At 42.2% G+C, this 19,727-nt stretch overlaps 1 protein-coding gene across 1 annotated transcript; it reads right to left on the bottom strand.

The window, feature by feature from the left end:
• Window positions 1–340: 340 nt before the first annotated feature.
• Window positions 341–18,686, bottom strand: LOC104278744 (ubiquitin-conjugating enzyme E2 D2; the record flags this gene model as incomplete). The annotated part of the gene is made up of 6 exons (XM_009875822.1): window positions 341–2,017; window positions 3,919–4,012; window positions 13,701–13,806; window positions 13,895–13,972; window positions 14,064–14,095; window positions 18,623–18,686. Coding segments are annotated over 6 exons (420 nt in total), but the record flags the coding sequence as incomplete, so codon positions are not given.
• Window positions 18,687–19,727: the final 1,041 nt, after the last annotated feature.

Here is a 19,727-nt window from a genome sequence, read left to right as displayed (position 1 = left end):
CAGGTGGCTCACTTGTAAAGCCATTCCCTCCCGAGAAGAGCTTGCTGCAAGGTTTGCAGCGAGCATGACCCACCCTTCCTGGTACTTCACAGAACTCTTTCTGGCAACTCCATGGTCACTGCTGCCCGTCTCAGCCAGAGGGCTAAAGCTCGTCACAAGAGTTCAAAAAAGGGCACAACCCCAGCTGTCCTTGCACCCGCGTCCCAGGTTCTACTACACCTGGATCCCCGACACCCCTGTGGCTCACTGCAAGCAGGACTCCAAAAGAAACGCTGCCGGTGTTCGCAGCTGCCAGTGGTGCATACGTGAGGACACCGAGAGACGAGACAAGCAGGACAGATTTAGACCAAAAGCAGTGGACATTTATTCCTCATTTGTGCAAGAGTGTAAAGATGCATTTGAAAATGGACGGGACAGACCCTTGTGGCTGGAGAGCTGGAGGCTACAGCCCCTCCTTCGGTCGATGGCTTTGTTTACAATTCTACTAAGAGGAGATAAAACTTGCAGACTCACCTACTGTCACACCAACGACGCTGGCAAATACACTTGTATACAAATAAAAGTTTCCAACTACATTTTTTTTTCCACTAGATTCAAGTGAAGACTTTGTTCAAAAAAAAAAAAAAAAGACACATACAAGTACAATTTAAAACGGTATGAACATTTTGCAAATGTTTAGTGCAAAGTAATTATGTAAAAGCTACATTTTATGAAAGTTTGTGCTGATGTGTTTGGTAGGTTGGTTTGTTTTGTTGTTTTGTTTTGTTTTTTACCCTTTTACATCCATTATTTTAGTTACATAAGGTTTCACTTACCTACAGTACATATGCATTGTGTTAGGTCCCATGCAAGTGGGAGTAATACCATTAGGCTCTGTCAAACGTCACTCAGATTCGCATTTAGTAAACTGCTTTTTTGGTTTAACAGTCAAGTTCCTGGCACACTACACATCCCGATGTCATGTAAGTGCTCAAGCTCCTGCTCGTCTCATTCAGGTGCACAGCCTCGTGTGATGCAAACCAAACTGCTGCACGACTTCCAAAAGCAACCATTCACAGATGCAAAAGTTTGAGAAATCCACCGTTAGTTTTAGCCTGTAACAAACTGCTCTTAAAATTAAAAGCCTATTCACACCAAGTTATATGTAATGACTGTAGTAATCAGTTTATTACACAGATTAATCATTCTTGAACGTACAAGCTCCAGGGGAGCAGCTGGATCTTTAAATATACACAAGTTTTCTGTCAAATGGATTTTTACCCTTACATCCAGAAAGACCTAGGCAGTTAAAAAAAACTTAAGAAAAATAAGAGCTATTAGCTATGTATTAACTGAGAAACCACATACAAACCAAAAGAAGTATGAAGGGAGGGAGAGAGTTGAAACAAATCAACATCACTCGATGCACTAATAGCTCCAATCCATTTAAATGTTGACTGGTTAAACTCATACCTTAAACACAGGATGCGGGTACAGTTTATCTCATTGGTCGTAACATTTACCTAAGGTGTAGGTCCTTCAGAATAAAATGAATACAGAAACAGCTTCAAGTTCTTCACCTTGCTTTTCATAACTGTTATGAGTTTAAAAGAATTCCACTTAAAATCCTTCCCAGATCAGCAACACCATCCCTAGAAACACGAAATCCAACATAACTCTCCCATTCACATTCTATCACCCAATTTAAATCCACACGGAATGCTTTTAGGCTCACAAAGTTATGACTGAAGAACCAGCTTTTCACACACACACTTCTCTGCTAGGAGTCAATGTTGGTACGGGGAAATACAGTATTTCTATTTTGTTGTTCCAAGTATGTACAACACGCAGCACTGCTGTATCAGGTAAACATGTGCACAGGGGAAGATGAGGCGTGGGCTCATAGAAAGCAGTCAAATGGAAATCAAAAGGACTTTCTCTTTCAGAGTTCCCCTATCTTTATTTGTAGAGGTTATCCAATAATTTCTTTAACTACATAGCGTACTTCTGTGTCCATTCCCGAGCTATTCTGTTGTACCTGTATGCATAAAAAGAGGATTTACTTAACAGAGCACCTGAACAGCATTTCAACTCCAGCAGTCTAGTCTACACATGGCATGAACTTACATTCCCTTGAGTAGCATTATGAATCTGTACAACGTAAGAGCAAACTGAAATACTAGGCAAACAGGGAAAACTAGAAAGCCCACAGTATTTGATGGAAAAGCAGTAACTACTAGTATTTAAACAGGAATTCTTTGTGATTTGAGCCACAGAATAAAGCTGGCACAAGCCTGAGAGGAATATATTTTCAGGAAGTCTTGACCTGTGCCTACCACAGCCCCCACACGTTGCACCCCCAGGGAAACTATTACCTCAGGTTTTAATTTTAGCATTCTGGAAAAAATAGATTAATGTGTCCCTCCCATCTTATTCTTCCCTTTGAAAATTAAGCCTAGTACCTGGCATCTACCAGGCTGCCAAACCCTGACACTGCATTCAGCTATTTTGATTACTATCAGGACACAAACTGTCCACCAGAATTATTTTTTTTTATTCCGAACACACAATAGGCTCCATTTCCCAAGATACTTGTAGCTTTGGTACCCAAATATCCTTTTTACAGCCAGAGCCACTGCTAGAGGAAGCTCAGGATACTTAGGTAATACAAAGCACTTGTCATGATAAAAGCTGCTAAAAGCTTATTTCTGACAACAGAAGGCAAGTTCTTGTTCTGTTTATATCGTTCTGCTTATTATATAGAATTTGTGGGGAAAAAAAAAAAAAGCATAAGCAACTTTTAGGAAGAAGTTTCCTCATTATGTACACAAACTAGATTCTTGAGCTGGAATTTAGCCTGTTCTTTAGAGTCTGACAATCCACTCATCACAAATGCTCTTGCCTTCACACTGCTGCTCAGAGACTACTCCAGAAGGAAGCCTGGTTATGTTTAAGCAAAAAATTTATTTCCCTATTTTTGGAAAAAAAACAGGAAAGAGTCCTGCATACATTAAATACCATCGGTCACTGTCAGCTGTGTCTCAAAATACATACTGCTACTCCTGTAGCACTCATTAAAAACTGGATGCATGAACTTCTCTAATACTGCTTCTCAAGTACGCAGTAGGGTTAGCAAGTTTATGGATCATCTTCCCTTCCTATTTTGTTCTCAGGTGACCACGTAGCTTCAGAAATTAACACTACTGATCAGATCTGGAAAGGAACAGCAAGGTCAAAAAGTGTTTGCAACGGTCATTAAGCTGTTGCTCTTACAAGTGCTCGTTACTGCTGGAGTTCTCTCCCTTCTTGCTGTTTACATCACAGAAGCTTCGAGTCTCCTCACCCCACCTCTACACCCCTTGTTCTTCCCTTCTGCCATCAAATGAAGACGAAACAGGGTATTTTTATATCTTGTGCGAGTCCATCACCAATCACCAGCAGGGAAGTGTTCTCCCTCTAGAATAACTTGTTCTCCCTCTGCTGGTTATGTAGAATTAAAGCAAGCAGGGAAGACTCAAAAATTGGTCCCATTCAGCTGAGAGCTCCACATGAAACAGATTTGCATTACATACTTCACATTTTCATTAAACCTGTAATTAACAGCTACAACACTAATTAAAGACCGTTGTGTGGAATAAAAATGCAGTAATAAAATCACACAAGTACAAGGCCTCTACATCCTTCACTTCTACTGGCATATATACCTTTTTCCTTCAACAACGCAGCACTGTTAAGACAGTAATACTACATGACCCAGGGGAAAAAAAAAAAAAAAATCTCTACTATGAGGACAGTTAAAACAGAAATGGCAAATCAAAAGTTCACACTCTTCTCCAAGAAGCAACTCCTTTCAGTTCCCCTTTACTAGTTAAGTGTGGATTCCCCTCTCAAGAACATTACATGTGTTGGTTTTGGTGGTTCTTTTGCTTCCATACTCACTTTTCTCTATCTGTTTTGTAGATCCGTGCAATCTCAGGCACTAAAGGATCATCTGGATTGGGATCACACAACAGAGAACAGATGGACAAAAGTACTAGGGAGAGGAAAAAAAGAGATACTGGATTAGAGTTTAAGGGCAGCCACAGACATCTGCAGAAGTCAGCCCACACACTTGCTTCCCCTCTAGCCATTGCTATCAGCATTTATTTTTTTTAATGCCAAGAAGCAGTAATCTCACGTATTTCAGCTAAGTGATTTTGAACAAAAATCCTTGTCATTTAACTACATAATATACACGATTGTAAGTTTTAAATACCAAAGATAACCTTCTGGATAGGTGTAACTGACTAGAGTGTAAAATCACAAGGCAGATGTGTTCTATTTGAAACCAAACCCGGAAGCCTTCTCAGAAAACCACCTGGCTCTTGGACTTGAAATTCATCTTTTTCTTAAACAGACAATCTCACTGTTAATGACTTGCAGAAGCACTAATCAAAAGTCAGAAGAGCAGATAGGTCCAACTGAGATGAAGGAAGCATGAGCTGCTCACAGCCACTTAAAAAAAAGTGCTAGTCTTGAAGAGAATTAAAAGTCTTTATGCAATTACTTCCTGAGCATAAGTCTGGGATGGCTTGATTCATTTTGAATACTGTTCTACAATTAAGAAGGCGCATCTTGCTGGACTCATACCCACCACAAAGTCTGAACTTTAAAAGTTTCACTATAAATACATATCCCAGAAGCCACACCCTGCTCCCACAACGCTGCTCGGTGTACCATGGGCAGTCATTCCTACAAGGAATAAGTGTCCTGTAACTTTTTGTTGTGTAAGACAGGTTAGAACAGAGGCCACAAAACAACAGCTAAAGGCAGCCAGAGAGAAGGGGAAAAACAGGTCTGATGTCCACTGGAACTGGAGAAGATTTCTAAGTGAGACAGAAGCAAGAGCTTTACTAGGTTTTAACAGAGTTAGCTGTTAGAAATATAATGTTCATTTAAGTGAGCACATCTCTTGTTCTAGAATAAATAATCACCTCTTCCTCCTTTTCCTGATTTTTCTACTGTACACTTGTGAAAGAGTTAAGAGCTTAATTATTCTCTACCATCAACTGACACTTGGACCATTCATTGAACTATCTCTCAAAATACAGCTTCAGAATGGGAAGATTTCCATGCCATGCTGGAGGCACACAGAAGCCACAAGCCCTGAGCTGCTGTCCCTCAGTGAGGGACACAGCATCTTCAGTACCTGTAGCACTTTCCATCACCTTCAGCACGGTTGCTGTTTTCCCACTCTTCCACGTATACCAAGTAAAAAAACCTCGCATCAGTGGTCAGTAACGGGAATCTGTCACCTTAAACTGACCAGCAGCAGCTGAGTGTAACTTCCAAATACTGTCATTTCTCCAGCTCTCTTCCTGCAGCTCATTTCTTTGTGTTTGTCGGACTCCACTGCTCTGGTCACTGAAGTTTCTTTGGCTGGCAAGATGAGTAAATCAGCCAGTATCTGTCCCCTCCCTTTTACCGAAGCTCCAGGAAGTCAAATCAAAGTTTTCTGGTCAGCTATTACAATAAGTACTCTCTCAAGTTTTATTTTATCACAGTCCTTTAATAAGCAAGGACGTTCTTTGCTGAACAAGGTGGCTCACCCTTGGTCAGCAGAACCAAGCTTCAAGTCTGTCCAGTCCTCTCCACCCACCAAAACACCCCTTCCCCAAACACTCAAGGCACCAATACTCGTTACTACAATGGGCTGTGGTTTGACAGAACTCAATCAGTAGCTAAATGCATCCCATGATGTATTCTATCAATCTATAGTCTCTTCAAAAACAGCATTTCTAGATTTCACTCCTCAGCACTTCACTTGTAAAAGAAGAAGTATCACTCCAAAAGCACTAAAAAAGACACAATTACTTGGCTTCAAGCTGCACTGCCACATTCAGCTGCTTTATTTTTGCAAGTCTTCATTAATCAAAACTATTCTCCATTACACTCGCTCTTGCTGGTAACTTCACATCTTCCTCTTATCATCTATATAGCCTCAGAGAGAAAAACATCAACTGTGTTATCTAAATCAGTTTAATTTTAATAGCCTGCTAAACCCAGCTATTTAACCAAAATAAATTCAGGAAGTTTCTCTTGAGGTTTTCCACCAGAACATGTATACACACGCATTTAGACCAACCAATATAAGCGGCTTCTGCACCACTATAAAAATCCCCTTGGAAAAAGTTGAAGGAGTGCAAAGGAAAGAGGAAGTAATCTTTAACAATGTCAGATGTACACGGGAGTTCTTTGATGCATCAGTGTAATTGTGGAATAGCATCACCAGACCACCTGCTTCTGCAATCGGGTATTACTGCAATGGACTTCATAGCAAAGCCTTGACATTCACTAATCAAATGACAGCAATGCTAGTACAAGACAAAAAAGAGTTCATAAAGATCAGCTTTAACAATTAACTATGCAAGACAGGTAAGCAACATCATTTTACACCTTGTGCCACTCATCATGCATGGCCATAGGCAAAGATACTCTAGGAGTATCAGTCTGACAGCATCCCTTTGAGTCTTTCCCTGGAAGAGACACAATACTAGAAGGGTACGCTCCTCAGAATTTAAGTTTGGATTTTCACCAGTAATAGCAAAACAAGTTAAGTTTTACTCCCCATTGACTCAGGTGGTTCAAGTTTTTTATTTCACCAGCCATGCAGCCTACTGAACTCCAATCCTTCCACTGTGATCCCCATCTACCTACTTGCAGAGCACAAAACCAAGTTCTCTGGTGGGCTTCCCACTGCCAGGACTAGGAAGGACCAAGTACTTCACAGTCACCAAAGAACTGGGAGAACCAAACTAATCAAGCAGAAACACTGCTACCAAAGTATTTCTAAAAGAGTAACTTCCCCACAGAGAAGTGACACAAATGCACTCTCATCAGGCAGAATGATCACTTATAGAATGCTTCAGCAACATGCTCTTTAAGGCAAAATGAGGTAAACTAGAGTAACGTGGCACAGCATCCACGTTTCCACTGCAAGACTTCCCCTTACATGCTACGTAACACTCCAAAATTCAAGGACAATCTTTCTCATGGTAGCTGCTCTGTGCAGAGGACAGCATCATTTACAGCTTCTCAACAAGTTTAGCTACAGTTTAGCACTCCAGGACCCACCCTATCTTCTCAGCTGGCTTCTATGCTGTGCTCCTACACCACTAAGGGCAAGTGGCCATCGCGGGTGAGCAATCTCACCTTTCTGGTTCTGTCACGCTTCAGACTGGGTGTGTGGGGAGATGCAAATTCAGTATGCAAACTCCATGCCTGAGTTTCTTGTGCTATGAAGCAGCTCAGTCAGTAGTCCAGACAATTCACAAAGCCAGCTCTCCACAGATCTTTCCAGCCCTAGCCAAATGAGCTATGCAGTAAACCATTTAAACTCCGAACTGCGTACTGGAACATCTACTGGCTCATACAAATCTAAGAGGTATGTCAAAGCTCCTGGAACTCAAAAGTGAAGATTCTCTTTTAAAAGCCACAAGACTCCGGCTCCAAGTGCGGAGAATAAGCTCCGCAGCCAAAAGACAGACATCTTCCAAGAGCGTCCACAGGGGAAGAAGTCAAAAGTCATCCAGCAATTCATATACAGCAATCTACTGCTCCTGAAGTCAGGGATAACTTCATAACCAACCGCATCATGCAGCTGTGAAGCACCCCCATATTTCCAATACCCATCCCTTCCAGCTGTCCCCTCAGCGCAGGGTATCAGCCACTACAGATACAATTTAAGCCTAGCTGGAATTGCAAAGAAAACTTGCTACAGCAAAGCACTCACCTATGGGACACCTGAGGATAAGGAAAAGCAACTGAGGAGGAACTAAATCTCCCACTGAATCACAGAAGGGCGATAAAAAGCAAGCATCAATGCTTCCAAGGTAATGAGTTACAAGAAACATCTTAACTGGTGTGTTCTGATGCATCAGCTGATTGCTGCCATTACTGCTCTCCAAAGAAGAGCCAACTGAGAATTCATCTAATAAAGGGTTTCCCTGGGAAAGCAAGCAGTTTATATCAAAAACAGACCATAAGCAAAAGCCTCAGCTCTCCCCTTGAAGGGTCCCGTTATCCTAACTTCTACACTAAAGGCAAAGTGCACATCACTCTACAAATCAGCAGAACGAGAGGAAGAGATAGTTTAATCCTTCAAAGAAGTCGTTTCTGTAGGCTCAACTTCTGCACAGGGCATAAGGCCTCAGCAGACCCCAGGCTAGTCTTCTCCCGCCAAAGGAAAAACCATTTCTAAGCAAGCACAGAGACTGCACCAACAAAATTTTTACTGAAGTACCAAGTAGGTGATGAGACAGTTAACTTTGTGTGCCAGATCATCAGGACAGCAAGATGACACTTAGTCAGCTATCTGTCCTGGCGGCTCAAGTCACACAGTAATCTCAAGATCACCATATAATCAAAAAAGCTCATGAACTGATATGAAGTAGTCAGATAAACCAGAAAGTATCGACTCTCAGATACCACACCAGTATCACAAGTTCACAGTAATGGAAGCAGCCCATCCTGCCTACTCTGCCCCAAGTGAGTGACAAATATTACATCAGGAAGTTCTTTCCATGGAAAGCCATTTGTCACCCTCCTGAAGAACAGGCCACAGGCCAACAGTCAGTGCTGTGCTTTCTGATCCAGTTCATCCGGCCAAGTTTCTGAATATGAAAGTAACAAAGTTAGCCAGCTCAGGTTTAATTCAGCCTGGTGCTCTGCAGGTTATGAAACATCTCTGCTAGTGTAAATTCCAGCTTTGGACATACACTGCTGCTGAGGAATTCTTACTTCTGTTTTGGAGGCCTTTTCCAGCTGTATTGCTCCTCGCACCAACTAGGGCTCCTCCTTCACTAAGCACCAGCTTGACAGCCAAAAGCCTCCACAGCTACTTAGATCTTTATTCCTCAAAAAAGGAAGAAAACTGTCTCCTGGAAGGAGTATTCCCCTATACAATCGCTACTTTTTTCAAGGCTCTGGAGTCTGAAACTCACTTTTGAAGGATACAGGTGTAGCAAAGTTTTATCAGTGCTGACAAACACTAAGCTTGGAACATTAAAACACAACTGTAAACACAATTGTCCAACAAGATCAAGTCCTAAGTACCAAATGACCAGCTTCTGACTGTGAATGGGCAAAGCACAAATGAGTAACAGCAACTCCAGACTTTCCTCAAGTTAAATCTTATTTCTTAACCATAGTTCCATTTCAAACTCTTCCAGCAATCTTACCTAGTCTCACAGGAAGGATACCTCTATTACCTGAGAAGTTTAAACTTCTTGCTTCAAAGCAACTTGAAACCCTGCTAAGTCAGTTCAACAACTTCTGGTGTCAAGAGAAGAAAAGTTAAGTCTTGCCCAGTGTATCACAGACTGGCTAAGGTCAGAAGGGATCTCTGGAGATCACCTTGTGCAACCCCTCTGCTCAAGCAGAGCCACCTAGAGCAGGCTGCCCATGATCCTATCAAAAGCAGTACAGCCAGCAGGTTGAGGGAGGTGATTCTGTCCCTCTGCTCTGTTCTCGTGAGACCTCACCTACAGGTCTGCATCCAGCTCTGGAGCCTCTAACACCAGGACCTGTTGGAGCAGATCCAGAGGAAGCCATGAAGATGATTACAGGGCTGGAGCAACTTGCCTGTGAGAACAGGCTGAGAGAGTTGGGGCTGTTCAGCCTGGACAAGAAACGTCTCCCGAGAGACCTTATGGCAGCCTTCCAGTACCTGAAGGGGGCTACAGAAAAGCTGGGGAGGGACTCTTGATCAGGGAGTGTAGTGATAGGACAAGCGTAACTGTTTCAAACTGAAAAGAGGGTAGATTTCAATTAAGTATTAGGAAGAAGTTCTTTATTACATGGGTGGAGACACTGGCACAGGCTGCCCAGAGAAGCTGTGGATACCCCATCCCTGGAAGTGTCCAAGGCCAGGCTGGACCGGGCTTTGAGCACCCTGGTCTGGTGGGAGGTGCCCCTGCCCATGGCAGGGAGGTTGGAACAAGATGATCTTCAATGTCCCCTCCAGCCCAAACCGTTCTGTGATTCTATGTCCAGACTGCTTTTTAATAATCTCCAATTTGGGAGACCCCACAACCTTCCAAGACAATCTATGCCAGTGCTCCTGTGTTTCAGTTTGTGCTCACTGCCTCTTGTCCTGTCACTGGGCACCACTGAGAAGAGTCTGGCTCTGTCACCTCTGCACCCTGATGTCTTCAAGATCTCTAACTCTTGATTTCTTCAAGATCACCCTGAGTCTCCTCCAGGCTGAACAGTCAATGCTCACTCAGCCTGTCCTCACAATGTGAGATGACCTTTCACAGGACCCTCTCCAGCACATCTATGCCCTTCTTGTTCTGGGGAGCCCAGCGCTGGACATGTGCTCCAGAAGCAGCCTCACTCACGCTGCCTAGAGGGGAAGGAGCACCTCCCTCCATCTGCCAGTAACACTTCTCCTAGTGCAGCCCTCTTTGTAGCAAGGGCAACACGTGGCAAGCTGCACAAGCAGCTATATTAAAAGTTAGAAGAGAGTGGAAATGCAAGAATGAGAGTTTTCTTAGAATTCTTAACACATCCAGAGAGACTGGTCCATGCTATGTGACAAAGTCACACACCCCCACCAGTTACTTGGGTGAGTATTACAACAGGCAAATTAAAAGCCAAGAGGATGATCAGAAACCAACTACCTGATTTTGAAAACTTCCCTGTGAAGATGGAGTTTATTTAATGTTGCTGGGTACTTGGGAAGTCCCACCCAGCAAGTCTCAGCAAAGCGATCCTGGAACACCTGTAAGAGCAGCACCACAGACAATTCACACTGCACAGGGCAAAGCTGCACAGCGCAAGGTAAACTCTTGAATGAATGACACTGAAGCTACTTGCTGTCACCATGCAAGGTCTGTCAACATAATGTAAGCTCCACAGTTTGTTAGTTATAAAAGAGTGGGGAGGACAGGGACAGGACACAGCAGTTTAGGCTGAAGAAGTACTTCGCTTTAGTATAAACTCTTGCATATCCACCTGTCAAATTCCAAAGAGACTGGGGTTTTCCCAAAAATGTCCGAGAACAGTTACAATCATGTTAAGCTACTTGATTTTCCTGTTTAAGGTAACAGGGATTCTTACTTATTCAGACTTCTGAGATAATATTTTTAATTTCAGCCTACACATTCTGCTTAAGTTTAATTTAAACTGTGGAGTTTAAATTAACCACCAAGGTGTGTTTAAGACTGCATTTTGAGATGATTTATTCTACAATATGTGTCCTTTAAGGAACACTTACTTCGAAATTACTAATACAAGCAAGTCAGCTATTCTACTGAGACACTCAGTATTGTCCTCCCAATTCTTCAGAACCCATTTTATCAAGTCGAGGAGAGACAAACATTTAGAAATAACGAAGCCCCAAGAAACTATTCACCTTTACACCAACATGATTTTTCAGTCTTTCCACTAAGAAGTGGCTCTCTAAAAAAAGTGAAAAACATGTTTGCATACTGCAAGTTAATTGCATCATAACATCTAGGACATGCACGCTGCGGACTGTGCTGCCTACCAGGTCCTCAGGAGGAGGGAGCTATGTATGGTAAGCTCTTTCCTGGAAGGACTGTTTCTAATCCTTACTTCTCTCTCAGTAGAAAAGTACATTACTTTTTTTTATAATAGTTGTGTGCTACTGACTTGATTGATTTTAAATTCAAACAGCTTGCTCTCAATACTATCCCCTTTTAAAGTGCGCCACAATTAGAGAAATGCTCTAAGAAATCTACACTGCAAATACTAAATTGCTGCTCTGGAAGCATTTTAAGTTCCATGCTGAGTAACTTAAGTCTTGCTATTCACTTTAAGTTACCTAAACCAACAGCTTTTCCTACCAGTAACACTTAATTCTTTGATAAGGTTAATCAAAGAATTACTAGAGAGCTTAAAGAGTCTCCAAGTCTGTGATGGCACAGTTTTAACCTGACTGAAAACAAGATTTCCACCTTGAAAGATTCAAGTTGCCTTCGTGAAATTTATTTCCTCTTGTTCAAGACGAGAACACTTCTAAGTATCAGCTCTCACTTCTTCATGTCTGCTGACAAGACATCCTTGTTCTTTCTAAATGAAGTATTCTGACTTTCTATGAAGTCACCTTTAAGAATTTCTTTTGCTGCTTTTAACTCCTTCATGAAACAAGCACCAGAGGAACTCAGACACAGTTGTCTCCTCCCTGGTTCAATGTGTCCATGTTTTGTGCCATGTGCAGCAGAGTCTGTGCATTCCCAAGAACTCTTCTACGATGAGCCAAGAGTGATCAGCAATATAAAAGAGAGCTAACCCCAGGGAGCATACCTTAAGAGAGAGGTGGTGCGAAAGAAGGGTCTAAGTAGAACAGGACAGACCCACTGATACCATGGCTCACTGTAGCTAAGCCACAAGGATGCAGTTTGAAGAAGATAAGGAGTTCAAGGCAGAAAATAGGAGATGGAGATGTTAAAAAGCATACTGCAACCATATTTGGGTAGCAAAATTGACGTTAAGATATATCTTTTGTGAGAAACTAAAGCCAACAGCTAGTAACAGGCACTCCACTGATGCCTTTAGCTAGCCTCTTACATTTTTGCCCCATCTTTTTCCAGCTGTCCTAATTGCAGTCTGTCTGCCAGTATTTTTACATTGCCTGAATGGTCAGTTTAGACTCTCTAAAACAAGCTAAAGATAACCATGCCACATCACACATTATCCAGCTACAGTATTCTAACCAGTTACGCAGCAATTCAATTAAAGAGTAATAAACATCAGTAGTTAGTACTAACTTAGTGCCTCTAACAGAAGGCAGTACTTGACTGAAACCATTCATAATGAAAGCTGAGTTAACCTGACAATCATTTTCCCTTTACTGACACTATTTCTTCAGTTGTTTCAACTCACAGCAAAGACTTTCAGCTTTTCCTGCACTAGCAGATTCACTTCTGTCAAGCGACAAATCAAGATATTGTTTTGCCTTTCTATCTGTTTCTAAGAACACAGAAGTGAATAAAAAAAATAAAAAAATAAAATAAAATTCAAACCTGGGTCTTCTTTCAAGGTGTTTAATACCTCCTATTTACATTAAATACGGATACTACTTTACCAAGCAAAGGATATATTCCAGTGCCCCACAAGTTAATACAGTTCACTAAGACACCTTTAGCTAACAAAAAAAAAAGTGATACTGCAAGCTAGTTAAGTTTTAAAACATGTTTTGCAGTCCAAGTCATTGAAAGTTTTGCTAAAAAAAAACCCCACACCTCACAACATGGAGTTCTGATGTCCCCTTGAAAAAAAAGAGGACCTTTTTGTTTTAAGATGACAAAAGAATCAAAGCAGTCTTACTCTTTTAAAAGCCACAGCTGCTCCCCTCCCTATTCTACCTGGTGTGCATTCTGAACATTGAAGTCTTCCATCACCATATACGAGGTTTAAATTTTTTTTTTCCTGAAAGTGTTCAGACTCCGAGGCGAGGCAGCAAGACTACGTACTTAGTGTAGTAAGACTTCTCTGATCCATCGGCAAAGTCAATCTGCTTCCCTACAGCCCGAGAGAAACGGGATGTCCCGAGCATCCTGCGCTCATGAACCAGCTGCCAGCCAGACACAGGGTCACAGGCCTGAAGCAGTAACCCCAGCAACAGCTCACAGCACGAATGCAGCTGTCCTGACATTTGTCATCCAAATTAGTAATTCATTTCAGCAGAGTAAAATTAAACAAGCATCAGAAGGTACCTTTTGAAATAGTTAGTGCTGGGGACCACTGTGATCGTAGAATATCGAGACAAATGCTGCCATTACTGTTTATATTTGGATGATAGATTCTCGTGGTAAATGCAACCTGCAGAAGAAGGAAAATTTCAGTGTAGGCTCACAAGCGCACATTTTACCACACAGCACAGAATAGATTTATGGTACAAGCCACTCACCTTCGGTGGTTTGAAGGGATAATCTGTTGGGAAGTGAATTGTCAAGAAAAATACTCCACCTTGATAGGGACTGTCATTCTGTTAATGGAAAAGAATCATTGCAGTCTGAGGAGTTATTACAAGAAGACTAGTCATAAAAAGCTATGAACATCAATTCTCTCATACTTACTGGTCCCATTATTGTAGCTTGCCAATGGAACACTGCAAAAGAGAAAGATTTACTTCAGTTTGGAGAAGCTCAAGTAACAAACTATTTTCTTCCAGACAAAGCAGCACAGAAATGTCTATTTTTAAAACAAAGCCTTCTGAAAGGCTGCAGGGAAGCAAGCCAAATAATTAAACAGCAACAGAGCTAAGTACTCGACACTCCACACTTGCTGGGTCCACGCTTTGGGATTGCTGTGGTACACATACGCGCCCTGCAAAAAAATCCCAACAGAGTAAAAGATCCAGTCAGCTTTTCAGATTCAACAAATTTGCAAGCTCAGCTTTGTAGCAGTTTCCAATTGCTGCTGTCTCAGAGCAAGTTACAGCAAAGGTACATTCTGAACTCATACCTTTCTTAAGTAGGATCTCTCCTACACAGGTCCTTAGTCAAATGGAGAGTAAGCCTAAGCCTTGTATATAAAGAGTTAACTTAAGCCAGTGGTGTCTCGACTGAATGTTTAAGCTTAGTCTCCACCAAGCCTTCTAGACATCATTAAAGCAATAGAAAGCAATGAAAGTCTTTACAGAACCCAAGACAAGAGTCCGCTCAATACTTGGGACTGGGACACGCTAGTACACACTTCAAGTTAAACGGACAAAAATCAAGTCTCACTCGTATGCATCTGTCCAAGAGAACATCTTAATCTGGTAATACAGAAGACTCATGAAGAATTTCTTTATGCTGCAGAACATAAGGAAAACAAATCAAAGCTGTTAATCTGTATGAGGAAGGTTCAAAAGTTGTGAGGGTCCCTGCACTCACCAAAGGCCAGCCTGTGCAGAGAGCACCGGCCCCACACGCAATCTGTGGAATGGGACCCTGGGAAGTCTCCCTCTGCACAGACATCAGCTACATCAGCTACAACACACCCTCAGAACTGGGGAGCTGTACAGAAGCCTCCAGTGGTTGCAAGGTAAGCCCTGAGGGAGAACTTCAGCACAGGCTCACCAACATGCATTACACAGAAGTTACGCTCACCGAAGGTGAAGCCACCTGCAGTTCTGTACTTAGCTCGCAACTGCTGTCTGCAGTAATTCTGGCCCAGGGTGGCTCAACTTGTTATAACCTAGCAGGAGCAGTTTTTAATTACATGTGGTGCAGGCACTATTACAGCTGGCAGTGATCTCATATAAGGAAGGGAAGGGAATAAAAATGCAGAGTGGGAACAGCCCTGCCAAGGCAAGGAGAAAAGAGTGTCTGGTTCATGCAGCAGGTTTGTGACAAGGTTGTTACAGCTGGTTAACTCCATAGTCAATGTGGAGTCAGGAAATCAAGACAGTGGCACACAGATAGTGTGCCCATCAGCTGCGGCAGGACAGAAAGAAACCTAGAGCAAGAGGACAAAGGGGCGTCAGAAACCCAGCAGTGAAGACTGGGGCTAACCATGAAAAAAACACCAGGAATTTCACAGGCATCAGTAGATGCTGGTAAGATTCACCATGACCACACCAGAGCACATAGACAGCGCAGGACCTCAGCCTGCACACCTCTGCAAACTACCAACAACTGTCCTAAACCCAACAAGAAATCAGAAAGAGTAATACTTTCACAGTGAATTTTAATATTTTGTAAGCTAGAAAGGTGGCTTGTTTTTTCTTGTTGTTTCCCCCCAAACTTAAGAAAAGCGCTTGTTTAACTTAAGCTTTAGAATCTCACAAGACTCAGGACAAGTTTGATGAACTGTAAGATGAATTTGCCATGCAGAGCTTACACTGATCAATTCTTTACTTTGAAATCAGCCATTAAAAAAGTTATTTAGAAAGTAAGGGGGTCGCTAACTTTCAGTAGCTAAGTACAAGTATATGTTTGAAAGGGAACTAAGCCACGGCACAGCACTCTGGAATGATACTCGCATAATCCAGCACCAAAATGAAGGCCAGAGGTGGGTGGAAGAGGGCTAAAACTACATTACCAAGAGAAAGAAAATCCTGTCCCTGCAATTAGCAAGGCAGAAATAGCTCTTCACTTTCCAAAATTTATGAACAGGGACAAGAAGCTTTTAACTGGAGATAGTTTACATCGGCTGGGCCAGCCTTTGCGAGCACAGCACGCAACGACACAGAGACGTCAATTGTCACAAGGCAACTGAGGCAGACCTAGAGCCCAGGGATCTCTGAGAAGACAGCTTTCTGTTGCTGCCACTGCTATCCACATACATTCACTACCGAGAGCAATGCTTCTGGCGTATGGCTTTCATTAGGTCTTTCAGAAAGGTGAGAAGAATCAAGTATTACTATAAAGCTTCCTGTATTCAGCAGTAACTTTCCATTACACACACTCATCAACCTACATTACCACGTCCTCCATCAGATGATCTCCATCACCTCCGACAGCCTTTGGAAACTGCAAAGGAGTTTATCGTGGCACAAATCTCACTTGCCAATTTGAGGGAAGAAATGCCTCAGACCAGCTCTACATCTTAGTAATTTCTCTTCCATGAAACTAAGTTTCTTTGAAACACAACTTTCAAAGTGGAAAGAAGTTGCAGAGTAACCAGAAGCAGTTCCACACTACCACTAAAAACCCCTCAAAACCAAATGCAGCTTTCACTTGTTTGAGAGTGTTGCTGAACAGCATCAGCTCCGCTAATTTCGGCACTTTCATTCTCAGGTTTCAAGTATTCCTTTTTTTTAATCTAGTCCTAGATTTGTATAGGAATGTGTTAAGTTCCTATACACTTCAGCACTTATGAATAGTTCAGAAATTATTCTGAAAGATCTTGGAGTATAATTAGTTTCCTTTTAGAAAGCTTAGAGCTCTCAGTGCATGTATGGTGTCCCTACCTAAACAGCCCCTATTCTCAGGAGCCTGGAAGAGCACACTTGTCAGAGAGCCCACGCTGCACAGCAAGTTGAACAGATGCTGTTCGAAGGGCAAGCCCAGTCAGAGCTTCCAGGTGTTCTTATGTAGCCTTTCCTACACAGCAGAACTGCTACAAAACAGTGTGTAAACACAGTCCTTCATCTCAGGCATTTTATGCATTAAATGCCAACGATTTAACACATAACACAAGTATCTGAATTTACCCCAGGGTCCATGATAAAGCTAGAAAGCAAAAGGTGAATTTCCAAGCGTTCTTGTCTCACTGCAAACATTCTACTGATCTTGCTCTCGCTCTCTAAGCTATCACCAAGAGTTTAATGCCACTATAAAAAAAGAGAGTAGTTCAACAGAAAGTGTAAAATCCTAGTTAATATGGAGAAGACTGTACAGCTTGTAGAACCACTGCAGTTTAAAGGCCTCTCACAGAAAAGCACCATAAAGTATGGAGCAACAATTATTCAGAGGTAATCAAAGCAGACTGGGGAACAATATCTACAACTAAGATAAAGCATCTATATAAATGCCATTAAGTCACACAACGCATCTTGCCCTCCTCCCTGTGCAAAATTAGGTGTGCAAGGTGACAGTAGATCTTCTGGCTATAACAAGGTTTGACAAAAAAAAATTCAGGGTAGCACTTTAAAGAAAAATTGCCTTTTTTATTTCTGCTTTAACACAGCCCCTTCAGAAGGACAGAGTAACAACACCAAATCACACACCAGGTGAAGAGCCTAGCCCAGGAAAGATGCCCTGCTACTGTGTAGACAAAAAAGTCATCCCAGGCTATCCCTTACACAGAAGCTGTCAGGGCAAACTAATTTGTGCACAATTTTCAAACATAATAGTACTGTGCTATGTAATGATGCTCCACCTCCAAGTCCCATCTCGTAGACAAGCAGCTACGTCCAAATCAAGTGATAAGTGAGTCGTGACAGCAGGATATAAATATTCCGATTTTGCTTTTTGAGAAAGCCACAAGTAGTACTCCAAATTGTGTGAGATCCTGCCTAAAAATTAAAATCCAAACCTGGTTCTTATGCTCTAGTATGCTCTACAACAGCACAAAACAGACTGAAGAATGAGCAATATGTGCAGCATTCCTGTAACTCATTTGACCTCAGTAACTATTATACATTTTAAAACTCTAACATTGCTTTATGACTCAAGCTCTGTTCACATTTTAATCTCTTAACCCCAAGGACTACATGCAACCCTCTTTAAAAAATGCCATTAACTTCCGTGCAAAACACAGACCTTGCTGTACTAGCATCTAGTATTAGGATTATATTGTTTTACTCCTACAGGACCGCATGGCTACACCAGGTAAGAGTTTAGACAGCAGAAAAGTTCAGAAATCTGTATGAGATACTTGCTGGTTTGGCCACAGAGCTACTAAGGCTTACTAACACTGTGCCCTATAGGAACACCAGAACAGTGAACTCAAAAGGTGTAACTGAAGATGTCCTCAGTGCAGGGTTGCCTGATCAATAAAATGAGAGAACACAGATCTCCCATGCTATGCAAGGAAGGTATTAGAGATACAAAAGGGCAATAAATTTAAGATTAGTCTACGGAGTAGTACCTAGTACCCTAATAAAAAAAACAAAAAGGGTGTTCCTTGCTGAAGAACTGGACATCACATTTTAGAAAACAAAACGTTCAAGGCTGAGGGTGTTTGCTGATAGCGGCATACTTACTGTCGTCACCGACAGGCCCCGCCGAACATTGTGCGGGAGGATCACGTGCCAGATCATTCAACTCCTGAAAAACAGGAAGAGTTTATTTCGTTTCAAAACCAAATCACATTATGGCTAAAAAACCTGCTAGTGGCACTTCAGCTATCACTCTTATTCATGAACATAATGCTCATATCAGCAATTTTCCTGAAACCAGAAGAACAGCGACACCACAAAACCAGTGGCCAGGACCCCAGAAACAGCAAAGCTGCATCTTATACCCAGGTACCATGTTTGGCACATGCCTTGGTTACCCATCCGTGTTCCCCCGCAGTATTTAGTCACAGCAATCCTCGAGTCACAAGGTCTGTCGGGTTTGTCTTCATTGATAATGGAACTTAAGAGACCCCAAGCATTACCAAGGTGTTATACATTCCACTGTCTCCAGGGCCCAGAGAGATAAGATGGCCTCAATCCAACGACTCTCAGCATCAGCCTTATTTTATTCCCCATACTGTAAAAGCTCCCAGGTTGCTCCAGTGATCTAGTTCATAAGATCAAGCCTGCAGAAGCCTTCTTACAGTATAAAAAGCTTCAACAACCTGTGGTCACTTTGTCTCCAGATGTGTGCATCAGCGAATACTGGCGGTTAAATGGAGTAAACCAGGAGGCCTTCTAAACCGATAGACCTGCTCGCCCACTAATGGAAATCCTCCCTTCTCAAGTAGCTGTGTCAGTCGAGTTGTCCTCTGAAGAAATCCTATTATGAGTCTCAACCACTCTGGCTGAGTGGGTTGAGTAATTCACACTACTCCCGAGCTACACTAAGTTTCGATTTGAAGCAAAATTTCAGCTCAGACCAGAAAGAGCCCACACGTCACCACCAGTAACACATCAGCAATCTGTGCCTCTTGTCCTGGTTCAGTGGGAAGTGCACGTTCAGTGGGAAGTGCAGAGTCAAACTTTAAAGTCAAAGTTTGTCTGCTCTATTCCTGGCTCAGCCAATGACCTGCTTTGCATGATGGGCCCCAACCTACCAACTTTTTTCTACGCTAGGTCAGTCTAGAAAGCCAAACATAAACACCAGACAACCAATCTAGCATTCAGAAGACACTCCCACATTGTC

The sequence above is a fragment of the Apaloderma vittatum genome, unplaced genomic scaffold, assembly GCF_000703405.1.
Source record: "Apaloderma vittatum isolate BGI_N311 unplaced genomic scaffold, ASM70340v1 scaffold27350, whole genome shotgun sequence".
NCBI classification, from domain to species: domain Eukaryota; kingdom Metazoa; phylum Chordata; class Aves; order Trogoniformes; family Trogonidae; genus Apaloderma; species Apaloderma vittatum.
The sequence above is the reverse complement of the archived record's forward strand: the minus strand, read 5'-3'. Positions and strand labels throughout refer to the sequence as shown.